Here is an 11,518-nt window from a genome sequence, read left to right as displayed (position 1 = left end):
CCTTGATTCCATTATCATGTGTTAGTATAAATCTACTAGCGTCCTATTACGAATGCCGTTGTCGTGTTCTATTATTGGCTACGACTCACTATCTATTCTGCTGTAGATAATGAGCAGCCTCAGTAGCAGGGTGCTCTTGTTAACAAAAAGGCGGCCGCTATCTTGCGTTTCCGGAGTTTCTGTAAAGAGGATTTAAATAAAATTTCGACTGCGCTCTATCACGCGATAGAAATCGAGAGCGAATAAGCTAATTTTCAAACAGAAAACGCTAGCGAAATAATGTATGGCAACAGGAGCCATAATCAGGGACGGAGACCGTAAGCGCGCGCCATGTCTAGTATTGGGGCTGTCCCCATGATATGGGACAATAATTCTATTTTTAGGACAAATTGCGCCATCGCCTGCGGCACACGCGCGTACATGCTGCGAGGATTTTTGCGAAGGTCGCGCGGGGGAAATGGCGTCCGAAATTCCCGAAATTTTTTATGTTTTTGGCCCACAACTCAACGCGTTTACGTCTATTGGAATTTTGCTTAAGTATTTTCGTCGTAAGCTGCTCCAGTTTGAGTGAAGTAAGACAGTGTCGAATTTAGGGATGTTCCTCTTTAAGCTTATATATTTCGGTGACCAAGTTGTGTTCCGACGGATGCTTCTTTTACATGAGCTGTACATTACTCCACTTTAAATTTCACATATGTTTAAGATTAACAGCTTTTCCATTACACAGCAAAAATCTAGCTGGATATATTTAGATATAGCAGAGCTTCAGGACTTCATACTTTCCTAGCTCCTCCTCTTACACGCTTGCGAGGAATTTGCCAGTCTATCGCGACCGAAAAGTAAAACAAAATAATTGCTAGTTTGAGTTCCGTCTGAATTGTAAGCAACGTTTGATGTTCCGTCAAGGCCCAACAATTTTACGTCCGTAGATACTGCTCAGTTTTATTCGTGTAAAGATCCACTAATTCTCTGTTGTCGATGAATGAGAGCACCCGCCGATGCGTGTTTTATACAGTCAGTAAACATGACAAATTGTACCGTGTGTTCCGCCGCACTTTCATGTGAAAGCGTAAATCGAACTCAAACAATAACTCTATAGTTTTTAAATATGTTTAAGATTGATAAATGTTTGAGAACATATTAAAAGCTAAGCTGAAAATATGTGAATAAAGCAGAAATAATCAGCAAAGTTACGATGACGCTTTCTTTAATCAACTTCGAATAACGATTTCGATTTTGTTGATTGAGTTATCAAAACTTGTCTATTTTCATTTTCGCAGTGTAAAACTTCACTATGCTTATGTTGAAGAAACAAACATGATGTTAGTAGCCTTTTTTGCGTTCGTAAAATTTGTTGCAGCATCTCAGCACAAAAGATAACGAAAGAAATCTTTGTCAAGATTTGTTGACAATTGAAAACACCGACTCGGACTTGAAAGTGCACGAGCTGCACTATGCAAATGAGCTAATTGTACGCGTCAGACTTTCCTTTCAAAAACTTTTGCAAACTCACCAAACAAGCAGAAACAATAAGAAACTATCAAAACAGGTTTTGGTTATGATTAACCATTGTCTGAGAAACTCAAAAATTATCTCGATACCAGAGTAGAGAGTTTTCTTGCCATATTCTTAAGTCACAACAAACGCAAAAACATACGCGTAAGCTTACAACTAGCGCGAGCAGATCTTATTATTCATTCCCAGCGCGAGATTGAAGTCTTGTTTTCGACCCTGAAAAACCCACCTTTTCCATTAGCTCAGAGCATAAAGCTACATATAAGCGCCCTGGTTCGTATTCCCTGCCTTATTCCCTGCCATCGCTGTCAAAAATACGCAAGATAATCTCTCAACTCTCGCCATTTGATCATGCAACGTGACAACATCCACGCGAGAGCCCCCGACATGTGCGCGGATCCGCGCGGATATATGACGTCAGGATGGCGCAATTTGTTCTAAAAATAGAAACATTGTCCCATATCATAGGTGCGCGCGGATCCCAAGACTTACGGTCTCCGTCCCCGATTATGGCTCCTGATAGTAATTTACAATTTACAATTTACAAGTGTATTTTTAGTAAGGAGCGCATGTTCTTTTTTTTTATGCATGCATACTTTGCGGAATGAAGTTTTAGGGCAACGTTCCTTTGATAACATATTTTGGGGGAACGTTTCTACGGTAATGTGTTTTTAGGAATGTGTTGTCTTAGCTATCGTACTTTTGTGGAGAGTGGATTTTCGAGAACGCGTTTGACAATTTTTTTGGAAGCAACGTACATGCATGTATTTTTGGGGAACGTATTTTAGAGAGAATTTGCTTTTGGGAACGTATTTTTAAGGTAACATAATTTTAGGGAACATATTTTTAGGGGAACGTATTTTTTTGTGAACGTTTTCTTCTTCATCTTGAGACTGTGCAGTTTAGGGAACGCATTAAGCATGAATCCAATTTAGCTCAATAAAACAGACTTTTTTACTTGTCTTTTTGTAATAACTATCAAAAATGACAGATATGTCATTCATGCAAAATCAGATGTAAACGACTAACATGATCTGATTATATTGTTGACATCTTAAACAAAGATACTCATCAAATGAAAGACAAGTTACTTTCAATCTCTCTTTTTCGTTGTCTTTATTGACTTTTTATGCCACATTACTCCCTTGTTTCTTATTAATTTGCATTTGTATTTTTAAGTATAGACATTCTCTTACTGTTGATGCTATATGTTTTTTTCTTTTATTCAGACCTAGCGTCCATTCCATGGAGGAAGAGCCGGCAGGTTGTTGTTTACATTGGAGCAAGCGACATTTCCAGGGAACAGGTCGACATTTGGTCCGTTGATATGTTGGCCTAGGTTATCTTCATCAACCGCAAGAATCAGTTGCAGTCGTGCCACTGTGATTTGCTGTGTTAAATTGGGAACATTTTGCAGGTTGTTTCCAATCACTGCGAAGCTCTCGACACCGTTTGGATGCACACAGCAGCCAGCGGTCCACATCGAGTTAGGAATATTTATAGCGGGGAAATTTCCAGCTGGACCCAGGTTGTTGATGTGTACTTGTGGGTTGTATCCCGGAGGGTTGTTCTGAATGTGACCAAATGCAGTGCCGGTTATTAGATACAAAGTTCCAGGTTGAGGTCCCTGCGTGCACTGTTGAGCATAAACCCGAATTCTCCCCTCAAATCGGGCCCAATAGCCTCTGTTGAAAGATGGGCGTTGTGGTACAGCGTTGGTGTACACGAAAGTGGAACGAAATCTGTCTACGGTGTTGGAGTAAGTTGCTCCTGGTACGAGATGACCCCTGTCATATGGCTGATGTAGATATATTTGTCTACTTCCTTGTGGAGCGACATCTTTAGTTAAAGATTGAAATAAATGTTAAAATGTTAGTGTTACATCTAAACGGTTTATCTCAGAGTGGCACGATAGTGACATATAGACACAGAGGCAAGCTGACCGACCGACTGACAAATCATATTGTAAATGAAGGATCACTAGTATGTTATCGTGTATTGCATTGCATTACCTTATATTGTGTTTTACAGTACTGCGCTGCACTGCACTTTTTTTTATTAAAAATTTCCCCCACCTTTTCTACTTTCCTCATTCATGAAATCCCTTTTATGTACCCCTAGGCCCGTAAAAATGTACCCCTAGTGGGCGGAGCATCATCGTATAGTCCGATGTGGGGAGTACCCCCTCCGGAAAATTATAGGGTCATTGAAAATAGCAAATGAACACGGTGTGTTAAGAAATCCCAACTTGCAGTAAGTTCATGACGTTGCTGGGGTGTGACTTTAGCCAAGAAAGCATCCAAGACAGTCACTATTTCGGATTTTTTTTCTTGTCGTCTTATTTCCTCACCTTGGCAATCTATTCTCGCCAAAAAATTGTCTAATACCTGAATGAGCAGCCACTAAAATGGCAGTAGCTTAAGTAGAATCCTCTAGAAAAAAAATTAGGGTCGGAAAACTATCCCACTCTGCTCATCCGTAGGTTAACCTTTGTGGGAGGCGCGGTAAAATCATGGTTAGTGGGCTTGTCTCCAGATCGAGAGGCCCGGGTTCGAGCCCTGGCTGAGGACATTGTGTTCTGTTTTTGGGCAAGACACTTTTAAAACTCTCACAGTGCCTCTCTCTTCCCAGGTGTATAAATGGCATCCCATCAAGGGGGAGTAGAAATACTCCTAGTTGCTTCATGTTACAGAAACTGGGATAAGAAGCTCCCTCTTGGTGGGCCTCTTGCGTTATCGTTTGCAGAATTTGCCTACCTTAACTAACCTTCAGATGATTACCTAATTTCAAGATAATCTCTTGCTAATTATAACGGTGACTGTCATATTTTAAAAGTCGCTATAAGCTGTAGTTACCGTTTGCATGTGTTCGTCGCCACCATGCTCGTCGATTCGGATGAAAATTCACATTTGCTTGTGTCAATGTATAGGCTGAAAACACAGCAATACCGCGTTGCTCGTCAAACATCGTGGCATAGTAAGTCTGGTGATGGTACGTTTGGCAGATATACCGTAAATTAACCTGACCAGCTCGCAGACCTATTGGTGGGGCTCCAACTACACCTACAAAGAACTGAGTGTAGCATGGCTGGTTAGGATTATTAAAAACCATCTGGGGGCCAACTGCTCGAACCTCCGTGTTATCTTGGTCGTAGTCCTTGTAAGTGCTGTTCTTACTGCCGTGCTCATGGTCCTCTTTACCTAGTTGACAAATAAGATATCAAAAGTTATAACATAACTGACGAACTGAACAGAACGACCTAACTTTACCGACTGATCGAAAACTGACCAATCACAGTACCATCTTGGACGAAGTCTTTGTAGGTGCTGTTCTCACTGCTGTGTTCAGGGTTCTCCTTACCTAGTTGACAAATAAGATATCAAAAGTTATAACATAACTGACGTACTGAACACAACGATCTAACTTTACCGATGGATCAGAAACTGACCAATCACAATGCCATCTTGGCTACCGTGTTTGTAAGTGCTGGTCTTACTGCTGTGCTCATGGTCTTCCTCGCCTGCTTGACAAATAAGATATCAAATGGTATAACATAACTGACGAACTGAACAGAACGACCTAATTTTACCGATAGATTGAAACTTACTAATCTCATGCGACTGACAAACTCGTGCTCTTCTTGTGTCTCAAAGCACTCGTGTTTTAATTCTTACCCACCTTGCAGAAAAGGAAAATAATTGTGAGGGTAGAGCCTACTGAATGTATTTCCTCTACATAGAAGCAGATTTTACAAGCTATAAAGGAAGACTTCGTTAAAAAGACAAAACGATTCTTTTCTGTAACTCTGTATATAACTAGTACATTGTGTTATCCAACTATTTTTCTCTCAATCTGCAGCTGTATGTGTAATTAGTCTTAGTGTGTGTGTGTGTTGTGTGTGTGTGCGCTCCTGCATGTCTTTTTCTTATTTTCTCTTCTTATTTGACCCAAATAAATAATCACTTTAAATCAGTAAGGATGGCTGCCCAGTCCTATTAGCCCATTAAGGTTATTTCGGGAAGCCATGTACTCTTTTTATTTTAACTTATTTCTGTTCATCTAATTTCTAATTTCTGGCTGGGTACAAATAAAGTTGTTGTTGGTGTTGTTGTTTCAGTTATTAGGTGTCAAGGGAAAGTGATATTTGAATGGGTGCTTAGCCCAAGCTTGTCTTTTAATTTTTTCATACTGGGATTTTTTCGCTAAGTGACACAGTTTTTACGAATAACAATCACATTTATTTTCATTCTTTTGTTTGCTTTTTGATTATGCTTCAGTAACGTAAAAAAAAATAAAGGCGCATCGCATCAATATGCCAGATTTGTTTGTTTAACTATTCAATGGTCGGGAGGCTGTTTATGATTTTGAAAGTAAATGTCGACAATTTAAGTTTAAATACTGCATGACAGTTTCTAATCGATTTCAAAGAATTAAATTATATATTTCATATTCTTACATGGAAGTTAAATGTGATGTTATAGTATGGAATAAATATAATTCATCTATCAAAGAATCTGTTGCGTTGGGTTTGAGAATTCAGAAAGTTTACATTTCAAATGAGTGCGAATTTACTGGTTCAAAAATCATAAAGTCCTTAATTTCTAACTCTTTTAAACGTAAAATCCAGTTTCCCACTGCAGAAAAAGGCTCATTTGAATTTTTTTTAACTTCAAACATGCTTGAGTTTTCAAAAGTAAATATTTTCATTTCTTACCATTTTTGTTCTTCTTTGGCATTGGCCGGCTTCCATCCACAACATTGGACGCTATCAGTCCAAAAATTAGCAGGAAAAGCACACTTTTCACAGCAAATGACCCCATCTTGACTTCAGAGTTAAGTGAGAGACGATTCTTAACCAGTCGTCTAAGGCGAATGAGAAAAATTTAGCCCAAGTTATTTGTGTCCAAAACGTCTTCATGGACGGTTACCGCGGTTGAACTGATTGACCAATCACACGGTAGTATACGGGATGTCGTCAGACAGAATGGAGGCAACTCAATTCATTCCTCACAATTCAAAACACGCTCTCTAATGTGCAATCTAGTAACCGTTTCAACTAATGGCCTTTTAACGTGCCTTACACATTTTAGACTTTTAGACTTTTTGCATTCTAATTTGATGTTTTAATTTTCAGTCATCCAAAGCAATCTGCACTTTACACTGTTTTAACTGTAACCCACTTGCAATAGAAGAAAAACAATTTCAATGATAAGAACCTACAGAGAAGCAGGTTTTATGACCTATAAAGGCAGACTTACGTTAAAAAGGCACTAAAGAATCTTTTCAGTCATTAGGTCTCACGAAAAAGTGATATCTGAATGAGTGTTTAGCGCAGGCTTGTTCTTAATTTTCCGACTATGATTTTACTCGAAGTGACGCAGATTTTTACGAAGCTAACCACAATCACCATTATTTTCGTTCTTATTCTTTTGCTTTCTGATTTAAAGAAAGCTGCAGTAACGTAACTAAATTTAACAAACCTGAATATTTAAAAATATTCACTGGTCCAGATGCTGTTTACGATTTTGAAAGTTAACGAGCCTAAATAGTCTTCGCAGACACTTTGAAAACCCAAAGAAGTTATCGTCATTTTGTTAACAACAGCACACCGCTAGGCTACTCACTATCTACAACAAAATGGATTGGGAGTAGCGTAGCCAATAAGGGAACGGCATTCGTGATAAAGCCCTAGTAGATTTAGACTTATATGGAAAAGGTCTTGCACATGTATCAAAGAAGTTATCCTCTCGGTTTGAGAGTTCAGAAAGTTAGTCAAATGAATGTGCAATTTACTTGTTAAAAAACCATTAGACGTATCTTATTTTCATTTCTAGCTCTTTTAACCAGTTCCCTACCGAAAAAGAGATAAGCTTATTTCAATATTTTAACTTCAAAAATGCTTGAGTTTGTAAAAGTAAACATTTTCGTTTCTTACCATTTGTGTTGTTTATGTGCATTGGCCGGCTTCCATCCACAACATTGGACGCTATAAGTCCAATAATTAGCAGGAAAAGCAGAATTTTCACAACGATTGCCTCCATCTTGACCTCAGAGTTGTATGAGACAAGAATCTTAAGCAGTTATGACCCAGTTATCAAACCAGAATGTTAAAAAATTAAATTATTTTTTCAAATTAGTGTGAAATTCACTACATCTAAAGCCATGAAATAAATTTTGTAGCTACTTTATAAAAAATTAACTTCAAATAATTAAAAGCGGGTTGTTTTACTACATCAGACAACGTCTTCAATTAACGGACAAAGGAACCTTTTAAGCTATACAGTTTCATTTCAAGACAAACAGTGGAAGCTCCATTGAAGTGTATCTCTGAGTAAATTATATGAACACTGACTCAGTTTTAAAATCATTTCTGTTTCATCTTTTGCGCCCGCATTGATTTGAATTTAACCGACTGTCGGGAAAAATATACATTGCATCAATTATATTGATCTACATCTTCAATGAAAGGACAAAGGTATGTTTCTGACTAATTAATACAGTTTCGATTCATCACTAACAAGACAAAGTGATAAAGCCAAAATGTATCTATGGTTATATATATATCATCCGATTATATTTGGCTCAGCCTAGCTACAGGCTCAGCTCTCTAGAAAATCAATTTCATTCAGCTCAGTTTTTGTCCAAAAAAATTGATGAACGCGCATAATTTCTAAATTATTGCCAGTGATCAGGCAGTTAAATATAAAATCAACAGATCGGAAATATAGGCTACTCGTCTTTCTGAATTTGTTACTTCGAATTCAAATAAAATTACAACCGCGTTTCGTGCTTGCAACTAGAAATCGGCCTTGCACTGTGCAGTCGTTCGATTCGATGTGTTCCATTCAATCCAATTACTATTTCATATTGATACAATATATAAAATTATATTAAAGAAAAGGTTCCTACAAACTATGGGAGGGAGGACAAGTATTTCAAGAATCAGATTGCCAAAGCTGTTGGTTTTTTTGGTTTTTTTGGAATCATAGTATTGCTAATAACACAATGCGAGCGAAACGTTAACCGGAAACGAGACAAGTAAATGCTTCTTTGAAAAATCAATAAAAAGGCAGCCCGCAAACAGAAGATGTCTTGTAATTCCATCAAAGCGCGTTTTCCCGGTTCCTAACTGTAACATGTTTATTGGCGTTTTTATAGCTTCAAATCGACATTCTAACCCTAGAGGTGTACCGGATTGTTAATTTTCACCGTCATGATCCTAGTTTAACGGCTCTGCAGATATCTCACGAGTCACCTGTAGCTCAGAGGAAGAGCATCGATCGAGCTACCAACCTGAGTATGCCTGTTTCACTGACAACAAAATCATTTTTAAGATTTAAATTGTTCAGAGTAGAGGCGGTACTTACGAAGCTAGGTTTTGAAGTGGGTCTGTCTCAGCTATGACATTGGATGTCAAGAGTACAACGACAAGCAGAAACCGGTAAAATATTCACAACGATTAATTCCATTTCAAATTTTATATCAAAGTTTATGTTTTATTTGATATCGAATTATCTTGTTAGTTAATTGTCGATGTTCCTTGATTCCATTATCATGTGTTAGTATAAATCTACTAGCGTCCTATTACGAGTGCCGTTGTCGTGTTCTATTATTGGCTACGACTCACTATCTATTCTGCTGTAGATAATGAGCAGCCTCAGTAGCAGGGTGCTCTTGTTAACAAAAAGGCGGCCGCTATCTTGCGTTTCCGGAGTTTCTGTAAAGAGGATTTAAATAAAATTTCGACTGCGCTCTATCACGCGATAGAAATCGAGAGCGAATAAGCTAATTTTCAAACAGAAAACGCTAGCGAAATAATGTATGGCAACAGGAGCCATAATCAGGGACGGAGACCGTAAGCGCGCGCCATGTCTAGTATTGGGGCTGTCCCCATGATATGGGACAATAATTCTATTTTTAGGACAAATTGCGCCATCGCCTGCGGCACACGCGCGTACATGCTGCGAGGATTTTTGCGAAGGTCGCGCGGGGGAAATGGCGTCCGAAATTCCCGAAATTTTTTATGTTTTTGGCCCACAACTCAACGCGTTTACGTCTATTGGAATTTTGCTTAAGTATTTTCGTCGTAAGCTGCTCCAGTTTGAGTGAAGTAAGACAGTGTCGAATTTAGGGATGTTCCTCTTTAAGCTTATATATTTCGGTGACCAAGTTGTGTTCCGACGGATGCTTCTTTTACATGAGCTGTACATTACTCCACTTTAAATTTCACATATGTTTAAGATTAACAGCTTTTCCATTACACAGCAAAAATCTAGCTGGATATATTTAGATATAGCAGAGCTTCAGGACTTCATACTTTCCTAGCTCCTCTTCTTACACGCTTGCGAGGAATTTGCCAGTCTATCGCGACCGAAAAGTAAAACAAAATAATTGCTAGTTTGAGTTCCGTCTGAATTGTAAGCAACGTTTGATGTTCCGTCAAGGCCCAACAATTTTACGTCCGTAGATACTGCTCAGTTTTATTCGTGTAAAGATCCACTAATTCTCTGTTGTCGATGAATGAGAGCACCCGCCGATGCGTGTTTTGTACAGTCAGTAAACATGACAAATTGTACCGTGTGTTCCGCCGCACTTTCATGTGAAAGCGTAAATCGAACTCAAACAATAACTCTATAGTTTTTAAATATGTTTAAGATTGATAAATGTTTGAGAACATATTAAAAGCTAAGCTGAAAATATGTGAATAAAGCAGAAATAATCAGCAAAGTTACGATGACGCTTTCTTTAATCAACTTCGAATAACGATTTCGATTTTGTTGATTGAGTTATCAAAACTTGTCTATTTTCATTTTCGCAGTGTAAAACTTCACTATGCTTATGTTGAAGAAACAAACATGATGTTAGTAGCCTTTTTTGCGTTCGTAAAATTTGTTGCAGCATCTCAGCACAAAAGATAACGAAAGAAATCTTTGTCAAGATTTGTTGACAATTGAAAACACCGACTCGGACTTGAAAGTGCACGAGCTGCACTATGCAAATGAGCTAATTGTACGCGTCAGACTTTCCTTTCAAAAACTTTTGCAAACTCACCAAACAAGCAGAAACAATAAGAAACTATCAAAACAGGTTTTGGTTATGATTAACCATTGTCTGAGAAACTCAAAAATTATCTCGATACCAGAGTAGAGAGTTTTCTTGCCATATTCTTAAGTCACAACAAACGCAAAAACATACGCGTAAGCTTACAACTAGCGCGAGCAGATCTTATTATTCATTCCCAGCGCGAGATTGAAGTCTTGTTTTCGACCCTGAAAAACCCACCTTTTCCATTAGCTCAGAGCATAAAGCTACATATAAGCGCCCTGGTTCGTATTCCCTGCCTTATTCCCTGCCATCGCTGTCAAAAATACGCAAGATAATCTCTCAACTCTCGCCATTTGATCATGCAACGTGACAACATCCACGCGAGAGCCCCCGACATGAGCGCGGATCCGCGCGGATATATGACGTCAGGATGGCGCAATTTGTTCTAAAAATAGAAAAATTGTCCCATATCATAGGTGCGCGCGGATCCCAAGACTTACGGTCTCCGTCCCCGATTATGGCTCCTGATAGTAATTTACAATTTACAATTTACAAGTGTATTTTTAGTAAGGAGCGCATGTTCTTTTTTTTTTATGCATGCATACTTTGCGGAATGAAGTTTTAGGGCAACGTTCCTTTGATAACATATTTTGGGGGAACGTTTCTACGGTAATGTGTTTTTAGGAATGTGTTGTCTTAGCTATCGTACTTTTGTGGAGAGTGGATTTTCGAGAACGCGTTTGACAATTTTTTTGGAAGCAACGTACATGCATGTATTTTTGGGGAACGTATTTTAGAGAGAATTTGCTTTTGGGAACGTATTTTTAAGGTAACATAATTTTAGGGAACATATTTTTAGGGGAACGTATTTTTTTGTGAACGTTTTCTTCTTCATCTTGAGACTGTGCAGTTTAGGGAACGCATTAAGCATGAATCCAATTTAGCTCAATAAAACAGA

At 38.4% G+C, this 11,518-nt stretch overlaps 1 protein-coding gene across 5 annotated transcripts; it reads right to left on the bottom strand.

Annotated features, from left to right (window-relative positions):
- Positions 1–2,602: 2,602 nt before the first annotated feature.
- Positions 2,603–7,684, bottom strand: LOC110059021 (uncharacterized). Of its 5 annotated transcripts, none has more exons than XM_089296625.1 (4): positions 7,451–7,684; positions 4,804–4,875; positions 4,371–4,715; positions 2,603–3,354 (listed from the first exon to the last, which is right to left on the bottom strand). In XM_089296625.1, exons 1-4 carry the CDS (start codon positions 7,554–7,556, stop codon positions 2,747–2,749), a joined length of 1,131 nt encoding a protein of 376 aa, XP_089152751.1. In that variant the 5' UTR covers positions 7,557–7,684; the 3' UTR covers positions 2,603–2,746. The 5 variants fall into 5 exon arrangements, with proteins under 5 accessions (XP_089152751.1, XP_089152753.1, XP_089152750.1 ...); XM_089296627.1 differs by having other exon boundaries at positions 4,816–4,875; XM_089296624.1 differs by lacking the exon at positions 7,451–7,684 and adding an exon at positions 6,230–6,350.
- Between the last annotated feature and the right edge of the window lie 3,834 nt (positions 7,685–11,518).

This window comes from Orbicella faveolata, unplaced genomic scaffold (assembly GCF_042242905.1).
Source record: "Orbicella faveolata isolate gen_17 unplaced genomic scaffold, um_ofav_v1 contig_27, whole genome shotgun sequence".
Taxonomy (NCBI): domain Eukaryota; kingdom Metazoa; phylum Cnidaria; class Anthozoa; order Scleractinia; family Merulinidae; genus Orbicella; species Orbicella faveolata.
The sequence above is the reverse complement of the archived record's forward strand: the minus strand, read 5'-3'. Positions and strand labels throughout refer to the sequence as shown.

Coding starts and splice junctions, on each gene's coding strand:
- LOC110059021 (XM_089296625.1), bottom strand. CDS start 7,556: ATGGAGGCAATCGTTGTGAAAATTCTGCTTTTCCTGCTAATTATTGGA. Junction 4,876..7,450: donor GCACATAAACAACACAAATG/GTAAGAAACGAA, acceptor TTTGTCAACTAG/GTAAGGAGAACCCTGAACAC. Junction 4,716..4,803: donor CCAAGATGGTACTGTGATTG/GTCAGTTTTCGA, acceptor TTTGTCAACTAG/GTAAAGAGGACCATGAGCAC.